Source organism: Gekko japonicus, unplaced genomic scaffold (genome assembly GCF_001447785.1).
Source record: "Gekko japonicus isolate JY-2015 unplaced genomic scaffold, Gekko_japonicus_V1.1 scaffold394, whole genome shotgun sequence".
NCBI lineage: Eukaryota > Metazoa > Chordata > Lepidosauria > Squamata > Gekkonidae > Gekko > Gekko japonicus.
The window spans coordinates 908,125-924,251 of NW_015173135.1; the positions used below are offsets into that span (position 1 = coordinate 908,125).

At 43.3% G+C, this 16,127-nt stretch overlaps 1 protein-coding gene across 1 annotated transcript in view; it reads right to left on the reverse strand.

Annotated features, from left to right (window-relative positions):
* Positions 1-16,127, reverse strand: part of BMF (Bcl2 modifying factor) — a 37,633-nt gene that overhangs the window by 8,197 nt on the left and 13,309 nt on the right. The window contains exon 3 of the mRNA XM_015422188.1: positions 14,374-14,537. Within this exon, the coding sequence (XP_015277674.1) occupies positions 14,374-14,537 (164 nt within the window). The remainder of the gene's footprint in view (positions 1-14,373; positions 14,538-16,127) is intronic.

Consider the following 16,127-nt stretch of genomic DNA (forward strand, 5'->3'; position numbering starts at 1 on the left):
CAAAGCTGGAGCTTTCCTGAAATGGCAGGAAAGAAAGAGGATTTATAGCACATGAACTGAAAGTGTTAACAGCGACCCGAAGGAGGATGGGGGAAAAAGCCGGAGGGAGAAGAAAACAGAGGAAGCTCCTCCATGCTATCGGGAGTGTAAAAGAAACCAGCACGCAAAGAAGCGGTTCTGAAGGCGCTCTGAAGAAGCTTTTTAACAGAAATTCAAAGGAACATTACTAACATACTAACATAGATAATACTTGTAACCGGATTGAAAAAAGAAATTTGACTGCTCACAGAAGAAGCCTAAGAAGATTGATTGGACACTACTAACAGTTTAATTTACCAGTTAATATATCACTCAGCTTTCTCTTTCTCCCACTATATACCCTCCCTATTTTTCTATTTAAGCGAAACACCCCTCCTTTTTAGGAGAGTCAATAAAATCTTTATATATATAAAAAAGATACTGCTAACCTTATTGTGACTGTATCAAAATGTTTCTGCCAAAATAACACACTTGCTTTAGCTAACACAATTTAGGATTTCTATTTTTAACTTGTATTTTTTCTGTCTCACAGATGACAAAAACTAAGATCCATGTGCTAAGGCTGCATGCAGTGCAGCAATTAGATAGCTTTCTACAAGCAAACTTGTGAATGTAAGGCATACATACTTGTAAATTTCATTAAAATATCCTATAGTTACGGTTGCCAGCCCAAGGTTGGCAATCAGCTGAAGATTTACCCAGGGGCATCATCCTGACTTGTGATGCAGTTGTGTCACTTCTGGCGTGACCCAAATGCAATGTCATCACATAGGAGTGATGATATTTTTGTTGTTCAGTCACACAGTCGAGTCCGACTCTTTGCGGCCCCATGGACCAGATCACGCCAGGCCTTCCTGTCTTCTGCCGTCCTCTGAAGTTGGTTCAATTTCATGTTCGTTGCATCAGTGACACTGTCTAACCATCTCATCCTCTGCCGTCCCCGTCTTCTTTGACCTTCAATCTTTCCCAGCATCAGGGTCTTCTCCAGTGAGTGCTCCCTTCTCATTTGGTGGCCAAAGTATTTGAGCTTCAGTTTCATTATCTGGCCTTCCAGGGAACAGTCAGGGTTGATTTCTTTGAGGATTGACTGATTTGTTCTTCTTGCAGTCCAAGGGACTCTCAAGAGTCTCCTCCAGCACCATAGTTCAAAAGAATCTATTCTTCGGCGCTCGGCCTTCCTTATAGTCCAACTCTCACAGCCATACATGACTACTGGGAATACCATTGCTTTGACCATGCGGACTTTTGTTGGCAGGGTGATGTCTCTACTTTTTATCATGCTGTTTAGGTTCGCCATCACTTTCCTCCCAAGGAAATCTTTTAATTTCATGGCTGCTGTCACAGTCTGCGGTGATCTGGGATCCCAGGAACGTGAAGTCTGTCACTACTTCCACGACTTCCCCTTCTATTTGCCAAGGAGTGATGGGGCCGGATGCCATGATCTTAGTTTTTTTGATGTTGAGCTTCAAGCCCACTTTTGCGCTCTCCTCTTTTACCCTGAGCAAGAGGCTCTTTAGGTCCTCTTCACTTTCTGCCATTAGAGTGGTATCGTCTGCATATCTGAGGTTGTTGATCTTTTCCCCAGCAATCTTAATTCCCGCTTGTGATTCATCCAGGCCAGCATTTCGCATGATGTACTCTGCATATATATTAAATAAGCAAGGTGACAATATACATCCTTGTCGTACTCCTTTTCCTATGCTAAACCAATCAGTTGTTCCATATCCGGTTCTAACTGTCGCTTCTTGGCCCTTATACAGGTTTCTCAAGAGACATGTGAGGTGGTCTGGTACTCCCATCTCTTTAAGGACCTGCCATAGTTTGTTGTGATCCACACAGTCAAAAGCTTTAGCATAGTCAATGAAGCAGAAGTAGATATTTTTCTGGTACTCTCTTGCTTTCTCCATAATCCAGCGAATGTTGGCAATTTGATCTCTAGTTCCTCTACCTCTTCGAAACCCAGCTTGTACTTCTGGTAGTTCTCTATCCACGTACTGTTGAAGCCTAGCTTGTAGGATCTTGAGCATGACCTTGCTAGCGTGTGATATGAGTGCAATTGTGCGATAGTTTGAACATTCCTTGGCATTGCCCTTCTTTGGGATTGGAATGTATACTGATCTTTTCCAATCCTGTGGCCACTGTTGCGTTTTCCAAATTTGCTGGCAAATGGAGTGCAGCACTTTAACAGCATCATCTTTTAAGACTTTGAATAGCTCAGCTGGCATACCATCACCTCCACTAGCTTTGTTGTTAGTAATGCTTTCTAAGGCCCATTTAACTTCACATTCCAGGATGTCTGGCTCGAGGTCAGTGATTATACCGTCATGGTTGTCAAGGACATCGAGGTCTTTCTTGTATAGTTCTTCTGTGTATTCTTGCCATCTTTTCCTAATCTCTTCTGCTTCTGTTAGGTCCCTACCGTTTTTGTCCTTTATCATGGCCAGCTTTGCATGAAACGCTCCCTTGATTTATCCAATTTTCTTGAAGAGTGTGATGATATAGCATTCACCAAAAACTCTATGATTTAACCATAGAGGTTTGAGCAAATCCTAGAGCATCATCCAATGTGATCACATCATTTCTGATTTGTGTTAGATGTCACAGTGACTTCTTGGTACCAGCATGATGCCAATCCCTCCCCCATTTCTTTAAATTTTCCACCTGCTGTCAAGCTAGGCAGTGGTGGGAAGCACCAGAAGGATGCTGGATGTCTCCTGCCAAAGCAGAAGACCTGGCTTTTTTACCTATAGAACAATTTTATACGCTAAGTCAGAAATGATTTTTCCCAGTCTCCCCCCTCCAAACCCATTTTCTTGCCATGGGTTTTCCAGAAGTTTTACGTCTCTAATTCCAACAGCATAAAATGTAATTCCAGCAGGATGGGGGAGGAAATTAAGGAGTACAAAAACTTTTTAAAAGAGACATTAACTATAATAATCTAAAGAAAATATGCAACACAGCAACAAGAAGCTGAGTCATTTGCCTCCCAGGTGGCTGGAGACATAACTTGCTGCCACAAAACAGGTCAGACATTAGGTAAAACAAGGAAATAGCTCATGTTTCCTGAGGCAACAGAGGTCAGGAACACATTTCCTCTGGAGAAGGAAGTTGAGTTGGTGAGCAGTAGCTAGGGGAGGGGAAAGAAGATTGCGCAAGAGAGAAACGGCACAAGTGACCTTTAAAGATCCTGACAACAAGCAAAGCTTTAGTCTCTCTCTTTATCGATAAAAGTCAGAAACTAGGATTTGCAAAAAATTGAAAGGTGGGGAAGAGAAATGAAGGATTATGCAACTCCTGCTCATTGCACAAAAATGAGACATTGAGCTCCAGGACATTACATGAGCTTTCTGCACACCCAGCATCCAACCTCAGCAGTGCAAACGCCCTGGCTCCTGAGGGCCCCCAAACTAAAGGAGATGCTAGGAGATCTATGAATGGATCTCCTGAACAGTTTTTTAAATTGACAAATATCAGACCTCATGGGAGGGTGATCTGAAATTTGGGTAGGGCAAAGGGTCAGGGGGTTTAATCTTTCCCCCCTTTGGTTGCCAAATTTGAAGTGAGACATTCCAGAATAATCAGGGGGAGAGATGTCAACAGGGCATAATGCCATACAGTCCCTCTTCCAAAGCAACCATTTTATCTGTAGTCTGGCGATCAGTTGTAATTCCAAGAGACCTCCAGGAGACCTGCCAACCCTAAAATCCCCCATTTCCCCCAAGCAGCCCCCAAAGGAGGTGATATTTGTCTCGCTGGTTTGTTTCCTCCAACAGGGCCAATAGCAGCACAGGGACTATTCGACATAGAATGAACCTTCCCCACCCAAGCACCATAGTCCCAATACTACAGTGGTTGGGGGGCACACCACAGCTATTTATCAATATAAATGCTTGAGAGGCCCCCCCCCACACTAATTCATGAATCCCCAAGTATTCCATTTAATTTGGCCTCTGAGTACAGGGCCTGGTGAGCAGGAAGATGTTCCTCTACCCCTCCCTCCCTTCATCTCTCCTACCTCACAACTTGCTGAGAGGTGAAGAATGGGGTGGGGCCTCCTTTGTATACCACCCCAAGTTCCTTGATGGGACAGAGATTCTTTGCCTGGGCATGGCCTTGTCCCACTATTCAAGTTCCCTATTGGAAGTGGTATCAGCTTGATGGCGTACAATAATAATTTCTGCTCTGCTTGTAGTTCTTCCATTTTCATTCTTGGAACCAGTAAGGAAAGAAAGAGTTATTTATTTTGTTACTATGAAGCCATGCCTATTGTAGAAAAATAAAGCATATGAAAGTGAAAAACAGACCATTACAGTTCTTTATTTGGTGCTTGAATGGAAAATAGACAATTGTTTCAATCATCAGGCACTTTAGAACAACATGGCAAAGATGAGGAAGAAATGGCCAAGGGCAGAAGATAAGAGATCCTAGCATAGGAGCACCAAGAAGATCCAACACAGAGAGACTTTAATGTGAAAATAAGTCCCTGAAGGACTTGCAGGAACACTTATTTGGGGGAAGAAAAAGTATTTTCTCTTTTGGGAGGAAGGTTTGGCAGGTGAGCAATTCCTTGAAGTGCTCATAATTCAAAATAAACACCAGTAACTTGCTTCTCTCTTGCTGGACTGATTCTACAGGAAGTGGTAGTAGAAAAATATTGTGGCAGCGGGGGTCAGTTGACTTTCAAACTAGAAAGGACAACTGCAGGCCAGCTGTTTCCCAGGACCACAAGTACGGAGATGATTTGTTCAGTTCCTGGTTTCTTTGCAACAAAAAGGAAGTAGAGGTGCATCACTCTATTGTCCCTGACTGTTAGCCTCTCTTCCCTCAACCTACAGTTGTTTTGGAACTAGCAGCCCTGGGGCAGGGACTTTCAAAAGTCCTCCCAGTCGAGAAAAACAAGCACAGAAGCTTCCTTGACTGCATGGCAGGTATGCTCACTGCTGATTTCAGATTAAGGGAAAGGAAGAACCGCTGCCTACTGTATACTTCAAGGTGCCAAAGCAAAAAGCTTTTGGCAAGGATGACAGCACTCCAACCAACAGGCATAAATAAGAAAGCCACCACTGGAAACCAACATGAAGACTGGCAATTGCTTGTCTCTGTCAAAACATATCCTGCCAACCTAGCAGTTCGAAAGCAAGAAATTGCAAGTAGATAAATAGGTACCACTTCAGTGGGAAGGTAACAGCGTTCCGTGCGCCTTGGTGTTTGGTCATGCCGGCCACATGACCATGGAAACGTCTTTGGACAGCGCTGGCTCTTCGGCTTTGAAATGGAGATGAGCACCGCAACCCTAGAATCAGATTCGACTGGCTTTTGAGCAAGAGAACCTTTACCTTTATCAAAACATATACTAGGAGAGTGCTACGAAGGGGGTCAACATGCTCTGGTAGAAATCTCTGTCTCCTTAGATATACTAGCTGCTCATTTGGAGAGTCCGTGCTGCTTTTTAAAATTGGGTCTTCTCCATGTTACTTCATTCTTGCAAGCAAGCTTGCCAATTTTTAACTTGCCTTTAACACCTTCCTTGAACCAGCAACTTGACCTGCAGCAATTACTGGGTGATCATGTTTAGCTTCATGTTATGAAAAGCTTCCTATTCTGGTTACTGCAATTCAGCTTTCTGCTAAAAGGACAGGAATCAGCCAGGACAGGTTATTTCTGATCCATTGGCAACCCTACTCAGACTATCCACATAAGCCCTTCATTAGGACCACCTCAATGGCACAAAGAAGTATGCAAGCTTGCACACTGTTATGCCTCATTGGGTTGTCCCTCATACGTGGATTGTGTTTTTGGCTTTTACTACTGGAATAACATGGATGTAAACCACCCTATTTACAACCATTTTAAAACTAAAAGGACCTCCTCTCATTGGATTTTTCCTCAAGGTGAAACACAACATACTTAGGAACTGTTCTGCTTGCAAAATCAAGGTAGGATGTAGTTATACCTGCCATCTAGCCTTACCCTCTATAATGGCAAAAATCCCTAGGCCTAAAACAAACCTCCAACAATTCACAAATTCCTTCTCAAGAATCACAGAATTACTTCCTTAACTGAGATTCTTCCTGTTCAAGCAGCAACCAAAGATGCAACAAAGGGCAAGATTTTGAATCCCAGGGCTACAGTACTTATCTTTTAAGAACATCCGGCTAAGTATCAGGAGAAACTTCCTAACTGTAAGAGTGGTTGAGCAGTGGAGCAGACTGCCTCGAGAGGTAGTGAATGCTCCTTCACTGGACGTTTTCAAGTGGAGGCTGGACAGCCATCTTTCGGGTATGTTGTAGGGCTATCTTTCGGCTATGCTCCTGCGGAGTGCAGGGGGTTGGACTAGATGACCTGCAAGATCCCTTCCAACATTCTATGATTCTATGACCTAAGCTTTCTATTAGCACAGCAGCGATAGAGACTAAAAATGCAATCCAGTGCAGAGATAATCCAGTCTTAAGTAACGCTGCGCAGGATTGCACTGTAAAGGGTTCTTTGGCACAAAGGGTGAGCTGGAGTTATCTGTAACTGTTTACTATGTAGGGCTGACCCACTTGAAACCAAAGTTAAATCAAGGAAACAGGATGAATAGAGGTCAGTAACCATCTATTAGAAAATGTGTATCCTGCTGTTATCATAAAGGTACTACTCCAGATAGTCTACGGAACACCAAAGCAGATGCGAAGCCGCAAGACCTCAGTCCAGCAATTAAATGGGCAGGAGCAGGACAAAAAGAGCTTGGAGCAGATACAAGAAAGGGTCACAGGAACAGAATGCAGAGATATGGTTAGGAAATAGGTTAGGGCTGCCAACCTCCAGGTGGCACTTGGGAGATCTCAAGACAACCAGCTGATCTCAAGACACCAAGATGAGTTCCCCTGGAGACAATGGCTGCTTTGGAGGGTGGATTCTATGACATTATACCTTGCTGAAGTCCCTCCTCTCCTCCAAAAATCACCCTCCCCAGGCTCTACCCTCCCCCCAAATCTCCAGGTATTCCCCAACCCAGAGCTGGCAACCTAAAGTAGGTAAGGCAAAGCACGAACACGATTTGAGAACCAGACAAGGTAACCCATTGCTTAAACAAGAATGAGAAAGATCTGGAAATACACAGAGCTGGCAAGTGTCATGGACAATCTGTTTTGGAGACAGGGCTGGAAATCTTTATATGCTGAATACCTGATACTAGAAGATGAAGCCCTCTGCTGGTGCCTTTGCTAAAAACAGATTTGCACTCTATAAAGCATATACAGGTGTGCGACCAATATTTTCATTTGTAATGAACACCGAGTGTGAAGGAGAGATGTGCATTTTCTAATGTAGAGATTGCCTACAAGTTCTTGATGTGCATAATTGCAGCTGCATGTTATGTATTCAATACATGCTTTCAAAGCTTTTGGAGATGCGTATCCCCTCCTCAGATGTGTACGCTACATACTGCAGAACATGCACACTTTTTTTCTGCAACTTGCTGTTAAATTTAATAGTCACGTCATAAAAGCATCTTGTCAGAGAAATATCATGTGGCTTACTTTGCCTGTAACGAAGTCATTTTGCAGCATGTGTAAAAATCGACTTCTGGCCCTAAGAAGCCAACATCCACAGACCTCTTAAACCTTCCCCTCCCCCACCAGCTAACAAAGAAGTTTAAACAAAAGATCCCCCCCCCCCCCATTGATGGCAACAAAAAGATAAGGGGCTGCTCTCTATTTATGTCCGCACAAAACTTAAGACAGAAGCAGCACTTTCAAATCTGCAGGCAGAAGCTGCCCTGAAAATCTTAAAGATTCAGCCACGCTCCCGCTCGGTTGGAAAAACACACAAAGGCCAGCAGTCAGGTGCAGCACGGAAGTCTCAGGGCAATTCAGCCTCTTGTCAGCAGCCCTGATGACTCAGAGACTAAATATAGAGAGCGATTTAAACACTGCTGGCCACAGAGCAAATACAACCCAGCTTCTCCATCTCTCAGGCATAGCCAGTCAGTGTCTGTCTGTCTGTCTGTCTCTCTCTCTACTTTTTCTTCCCAATTCTTCTGACTCCTGTTCTTAGCTGCCGTGACTTTTCATTGTGCTGCCACAGACACTGTTTTTTTGTCATGGCTCAGGGCTGCATTGCATCACATAAACTAATCAGGGTTAGCGTTTGAAAGAGATCACGTGCGAGACAGTTTGCAAAAGAAACCAGTCGGAGAGTGCCAAGGAAACGGGGGGGGGGGGGTGGCCCACCCGGTGGCCCACCCGATTCCCTTTAGTGGTATTAGGGAAGGGTACTTTGGACAGAGGAGCAAAGCACCATGGCTTCTCTGCCTCCCTGGTGCCGGCTGCTGCAGAAGCAGGAAGGAATTTAACAGTTTGTGTTTCTCCCCTTCTTGCCTCACTACCGTAAATTTTTATTGGTCAATATATGCAGCTCTCAATTACAGCTCATTTTCAGCACAAATGTCCCTCGACCCCCAAAGCATTATCTCAGCAAGATCTAGAGGCCAGAACAGGGGACTGGAGTCAAGTCTCCCGGATTTTATTGACAGTTACGCCGGTCTCATACCGAGAGGATATACAGCCTCTATTTCTTATAGACTCCCCACCTATAAAAAAAGAAACAGCAAAATTATGGGGCCACTATCAATTACTTTTTTGTGGTTTTTTTGTAAAGACTGCAATACTTGCGTTGCCAAGGCTGTTAGAAAACTATGAATATTTGCTGGAATCTCACACTTGGCCTAAACTGCCATAGATCCTTTAGGAAGAACAACATATTACATTGAATTCAGCGATCCTGTTACCCTGAGGTTTTCCCCCTTGTTCAGACTGCAGCTACAGGAGGCAGTGGATATGATAGTGAATCAGTGCCTGATTTCCCCTCTAAACCATAAGAGGAAGAGACAATTGGATTTATACCCCGCCCTTCACTCAGAGTGGCTCACAAACTCCTTTCCCTTCCCCTCCACACAACAGACACCCTGTGAGGTAGATGGAGCTGAGAGAGCTCTTTCAAGAACTGCTCTTTCAAGAACAGCTCTGACAGAACTATGCCTTGCCCAAGGTCATCCAGCAGCTGCAAGTGGAGGAGTGGGGAATCAAACCCGGTTCTCCCAGATTAGAGTCCAAACACTTAACCACTACACCAAACTGGGAAAATATATGGGAAACTGGATTACTGAACTACACGAGCTACACAAAATGTGTAATTCTGTCTGTGTATAAAACTTTTCTGGGTAATTGTGTTTCCAAAACAACTCATATCTTTGAAAATTCCTACAGCACAGCAAATGTGTGAAACAAGAGGAATCTCAGAGTTTGTCTAGTTCAAAACATCTAACCCATCTACACTAGACTGATGCTCTATCAGTCTTTCTTTCTCTAATGCCTTCAGTGGTGACATGCCACACCTTCCCTAAGCAACCTGTCCCATCAACCAACTGTTCTTATAATTACAAGAGCTTTTCTAATATCCATTATTAACTCTGTTTAGTGTTAGAGACACAGAGACCCTGACTGAGATATTAGAATGTACTAGCTACAGTGTTTCTGGCCAGACGCTCTCTCAAACAGCATACAGAGAAGAGCTACTGGACTGTGCTCCATTATCTTTGCCAACAAACAGAGAAGAAAATTGGCTGAGAGCAAGGTAGGAAGGAAAAGAAGATATTAGCACAGGCACAGCAATAAATAAAAAAGTCAGCTGTCACAAACAGTCCACACAAACATGACCTCCTGCTGTTTCCCCACCAGAAGAAAACACCTTAATCTAAGAGTCAATAAGTGTTCAAATGCTGAGCAGTAGAGGACTGCAGGTTAAGTTATTTTCCACCTGTGTTCAGGGTTTCTTTCTCTTTTTCTCTGGCTTTTCCTTTTTTTAAAAATGGCCAACCAGCACTTTCTCCTATACAACATATTATTTCAGCTGAAAAAGAAGCTCCTCCTCTCTTGGCTGCACAAGCTAGTAGTAAAGAGGGACGTTTTTGTTTACTAACTCTCCCACATGCTCGGCTGACACGCGATTCTCCTTCCTCCTCAGTCTATTACGACTTTTTCTTTCCCTTCATTCCTCAGGAGGCTCTTGGTGCCACAGCAACAACACACACTTTCTTGCCTGAGGAAAAGGGAGGGGATGGCCAAATCTCTCTCTCTCTTTTTGGTCACAGCTTTTATTTTTTTCCTTGGGGCATTCTTGGACACATTTCCCAGACAAAGACATCTGATACCTACACTCCCCAGATGGAAAGGGTCAAGTTACAACCAGTTCTACAGCTTCTCTTCAGAACTAGGGTGGGAGGGGGATTGTTAACCTTTACTATGCTGCGTAGAGTTTGCTAAACCAGGAATATAGATAGATATTTAAGGTCCGCTGTATCTAGCAGTAGCGGGGAAATGTCCAAAGTATGTGCGTGGGGGGGAGGAAGATAAAGAATCTCTAACCCACCCATCAGATAATCTTTATACATGCATACAAAACCACCAGACAGTCTGACGGATAGCTTTAAGTGCTCTGCTTAATCTTTCTATCACATTGCCTTTGGCAAGCCTGCTCTTTGATGACAAAATATATCAAAGGCTGCACTCCTTTATCTAAAGCCTCCAAACTTTGCTCAACTACAGCCACACTCCAGAAATGTAAGAAGTAGCAAAGGGAGGGGTAAAGTGTGATATGAGACAAGACTCTCAGATAGGCAATGAATTACCAGCTTCTGAATGCTCATCAGACTCAAAGGACTCTGTGCATCCTATCCTGTCTATCAATCTTGAGTCTGTACACATTGTGTCGACTACCACAGAATTCCTCCAGGATATTTATTTTAAAAAATATTTATAGCCCTCCCTTTCCTCATGGCCGAAGGTGGCTTACAACTCAGTCAAGAACATAACAATTTTAAACCCCAGATGATCCCTCCCGAGAAGATGCCTGCAGTCAGGGCTTTTTTTGTGGTGGTCCGCACCAGTACTGAGCGCCTGCACTTTTTAGTCCTGAGCGAAGAATTTTGGTGAAAATATGACTACTGGCAGAAAGGAAGGAAGGAAGGAAGGAAGGAAGGAAGGAAGGAAGGAAGGAAGGAAGGAAGGAAGGAAGGAAGGAAGGAAGGAAGGAAGAAAGAAAGAAAGAAAGAAAGAAAGAAAGAAAGAAAGAAAGAAAGAAAGAAAGAAAGAAAGAAAGAAAGAAAGAAAGAAAGAAAGAAAGACCTGCAGTTAAAAGCCCTGGCTAATAAAATCGCCTTACAGCATCTCCTGAAAATTTTTAAAGATAGTGCCCTCTTCACCTCCTTAGGTCCCTGTTCCACAAAGCAGAGACAACAATAGTGAAGCCATAGGCTCTGGTTGATGCCCAGTGGGCTACCATAAGTGGAAGAACAGCCTCTGCCTAAAGCTGCATAATGTCCAACTCAGTTCAACTCAAAATATATGAACAGTGAGGCAATGCAAATTCTGCACCTTGCTGTCCATTAAATAGCTTGAATGAATTCCGTATCTCGCGTAAATAGCTCAAATGAATTTTTTATCCTACATAAATACATTTATATCACGAAGTGTAGATTTCCTTTTCAGAGAGTCTGATATGCTTAGTTATAGAACTCCTTGGCCCCTGACCAAAGCTTTGTCCTCACAACACAACATACACTCAGCTTGAGAAGAGAAGCAGAACTTACAGCGACGATAAGCCCCAACTTTTGAGTCCAGTGGCACCTTTAAAACCAACAAACTACCACTGAACTCAAACTTTGTTCTATTGCTTCAGACCAATGCGGCTACACAGCTCAAGCCCCAGCATGTAATTCTTCTTGGCTGGGATGAAAAACTGCCCAAGCCAAGACAGGATCAGTTTGGGGATGTTAAAACAAACTTGTTTTAATGAGCTTGGGCTTTGAACACATGAATCCACCTTATATTGAATCAGACCCTTGGGTCTACCAAGTTTAGTACTGTCCACTCAGACTGGCAGTGGCTCTCCAGAGTCTCAGGCACAGAGGTCTTTCACATCACCTGATACCTGGTCCTTTTAACTGGAGATGCTGGAGGTTGAACCTATGACCTTTTGCATGTAAAGTAGATGCTGAGCCACAGTTCCTCCCACACCCTTTCCCCCAAAGGATCCTGGGAAATTTAGTTTTTGGATACTGCTGAGAACTCTGTTTAAAGATATATGTTTTAGTTATTTAACAGATTTTAAATGTTGCTTTTCCAAGGTCAAAGAAGTAGCTTACAAAATAAAATAATTAAAACTACAAAAATATCAGAAAGGAAACTCTAAAATGAGATAAGATATTATTCACCACATTTTCTGACAAAAACTATCTAGTGCCTAGTTTGCTAAACTAAAGTTCATAAGAATATTTTATACAGGCAAGTGAGCTTCGCCACTGTAATAGTGAGGATAGCTTCCAAAAAAGTAGGGAATGACAGACACAGTTGGAAGGATATTGCAAGGGTGATTTCACCTCCTCTCAGCCTACAGTGGTAAAGTGGAGTCAGAAGTTCAGGATCTTAAGTTTGTGCCTTTGATTTATAATTTGTCTTAAACAGGCAGAAAACTTGAAGGTGAAAACTTCTCACAGCTGGGCATGCAGGTACATTTTCTTATGGAGACATTTACAAAAAAAGTGTGACAACAACTACACCTAAATAGAGAGTTAGGTCCAGAAACATCTTGGGAAGATGGAAGTACTGTCCCCTACCTAATATGTTTTAATGTATACAAATCCAACACAAAATAGAAAGGAACAGATGAAGAATTGGAACAAACAGAGGTTCTGGGCACAGCTAACATTCTGTTGGTTCTTGGGAGCCTTTTGTTGTTGCTGTTGTTATGAATACTCTGCCTTTCAACATTTTTCTCCCAAAGCAGCTTGCAGAACATGTACATAACACAGAAATTAATGGAGGCCTCTGGTTGTTTGGGGTCTTTCCTTCTTGCTCTGCAGGGTGGTTGGAGGCTGAAGAAATCTGAGGATTAAGGGCCTACATCTCCTCAGAGATGCTCAAGTTGGTGGGACAGAGAAGAATCCTGTGGGTATGAACCAAGGAAGCAGGGAAGGAGTCAGATAAGATGGCAGAGGGGGACATAAAGACAGGTCTTTGCCATTCTCACTCTTTTTGTTCCCTGTTAAATTTCTTGTTTACAATGTGAGCTGCTGGAGTAGGAAACAGCCTTGTTTATATCTGCACTAGCAAAATGACCATGGGGGGGCAAGGCCATGTAATCCAGGATTCCTGTAGGAAGGCACAGTACATCTTTGTATGCACAATTTCACTCAGTGCAACCACTCAGCATTGTGGGGGAAGGGGACCCAACATTTTATGAAACATTGTGAACAAATGCCACAGTTTACCTTTCTCCTTATGAGTGACTGGTAGCTATTTACATAACATAAGTAGAAGAAAGTAAAAGCTTGTAGTGAACGATACCACTGGGTGACCCACAGTTTGTTAGGAAGCGTAGGATATGCACCTCTTCTTCAGTGGTTTTGCTGATTTTTATGGGACAAAGTCAACACTTAGCAACAGCCTCCTACAAATAGCCTGCTCCAACTGCAAAACCCGTTCTGGGATTTTTTGATCATGTGACAGACCACACCTTGTGACTCTGACATAGGAAGGAGCAAACATTTTTTTAAAAACTATAAATGAACATCAGACACAGATTAAACATGACTCAGGCCCCGGTCACACGGGCTGGAAAATGCGGGGGGGGGGAGTGTGGCTGTTTGCCCCAGGGCAAACTAATGCGCGACTGCACGATCAGACGTTCGGTTGAGGTCTCATCGAGGTCCCATGGCTGGGGGGAGGTGCCGATCACACGACAGGCAAAGAAGCGGGGCGGCAAACGGGGTTGTGTTGGGGTTTTTTACTTTTAAAAACTGAAGTGTGCGCATGCTCCATTGGGTGCTTGTGCGCATCCGTGGAGCCTTGGGAAAAAAATGACCTGTTTGCGAGGGGACATGGGCGGGCGCTGGATGCCACCAGAAACGCAATCAGACGCCCGCCCTTGCCCCGCAGTTTCCGGAAACTAGTACCTCGGAGGTACTAGTTTTTTGCCCTGGATCTTCGGCGGAAAGCCTCGGGTGAGCCACGGGAGCTCTACACTTCCCAGATGTGGCGGTGTGATCGCGCCTGGAAAATCCGCCTATCTTCCGTCTCTGTAGCATGGCTAATGCTCCGTGTGACCGCAGCCTCAGAAAAGTATCCCAGTTTGATCTAACTGTACATTATTACCAATAAAACTTTGATTATAACCTGTAAAGAAGAAGTGAAACAGGCAGGTGATACAGGTGTTCCCAAGGAATAACAGACTGCGACTTACCACCCTTGCCTCCTCATCCCCATTACTTCCTTTGCCCCAAAGACAGCCTACCCTCTGTAGGTGAAGCCTATGGAACTGGTCTGCAATACACTGTAACTTCCGAGCAATCTGAACTTCAGTATGCAGTTCTTCTGGGTTTTCCTGAGGTTCCTCCTGGAGGTGTGGATTCAATGAGAAACCAGTTGGGTTGACATGTAAACGGTACCCAGCATTCCCTGCCAAATATCAGAGAAGAATCAAGGACTTGCAACTTCTCAGCATGAAATGCATAGTGTTCCTGCCATATTTAACATACTATAAGAAAGACAGGTTAAAGGTGTCATAAAGTATCATACTACGGATAGCCAGGATGACTTGGATTCACATTTTCCCCTGAAAAGAACAATTTTTATACGAATTAAGCATAGTAGTCGCAGCTAACTCCCAGTCTGATAATTTATTATTAACAGGCTAATAATAAGTTGTTGTTATTATTCCCCAGGATACTTTATTACTCTCTAAGCACAGCTGTAGTTACAGGGCCTCTGTCACAGATCCTGGCTGCTACCTCATCATCCAGCAAGCACTGGCCCTCACCTCTAGTGCTGCCGGGGTTCCTGTCCCCCACCACACCATTTTTACGCTTCCACCTGGGTCTCTGCCCAACAGGGTGCCATCAAGGTGGCTTTCAGGATTGTAACCCCACAGCAATTTTAAAAGAAGAAAAATCCCAGCCTTAAAATGGCAGCACAGCCCACATTGCAGACACGGGGATGCACTCACATCTAGTTGAGCTCCAACAAAAATGGTAAGAAAGCCATAGCATAAGACATCAACTATTATGCCTACTTATTTTTATCTACATGAAACAGAAACAGTAATCGCCTTGGGGGTTTGAGTTAGGCACTGTGTGATCAAGATTCATTTCGAAATCTATTTGTTTGTTGCTTTGATTATTTGATTGCATACAGGACTATCAGCTGATTAAATACATTTTAGTTGATGATAATTTGGCCATTTAATTGCATAAATTGACTGAATCTGCACATGAATAAAACAATAGTCCATAAGAAAATAATGTTCTCTTTTTGTTTTCAGATGCTACATGGGTCAGAGCAAGCACCATCTTAGAAGTAGCATTCTATCTGGTGAGAGAGAAAAAGAATGCCCTTTTGAAGACAGTACCTTTTACCCATGGTTTTGTAAATACTTGCATCGCTCTTTTTAAAACCTCCTGAACAATATAGTCGAAATATTTTTAGCCTATCAGTGTAAAGATACAGTTCTGTGCACAGTTACCTAGGGGGAAGACCCATTAAACACAGTATAATTTACTTCTGAGTAAGCATGCACAAGAATGCACTGTGCTGCAGCCCCATTTGCTGTGCATTGCTGAGGGAGGTAGAAAACAGAGTGACTTGTAGAATCGAATAACTAAGAATAAGACGGTGAATGAGAGGTACTGATCACGGGGGTGGGGGGGATCAACAAAATATAAAGTCACCTCTATAAATCCAAATGAAACACTCATGCAAAGTTAATGACACCAATTCCCGACCAAAAAAAGTATATGATGCCCTATTTTCATTTCTGAGCATGTGTGTATACAGACAGTTTCCCTGTTGCATGTGTGTATATGATAGATCTCCTCTAGGAACCAACCCATCTGTACCACCTTGCTCTGGTAGGATTACTGATTAAAATTTCAAGGCAGGCTTTTCCCCACCTTGAGAAAATCATTAAAATGAGATTCATACATGTTCATTAGATATGCTAGAGAACTTATCTCACACACACCCCAATCACTGGACTAGGAAATGCATAAA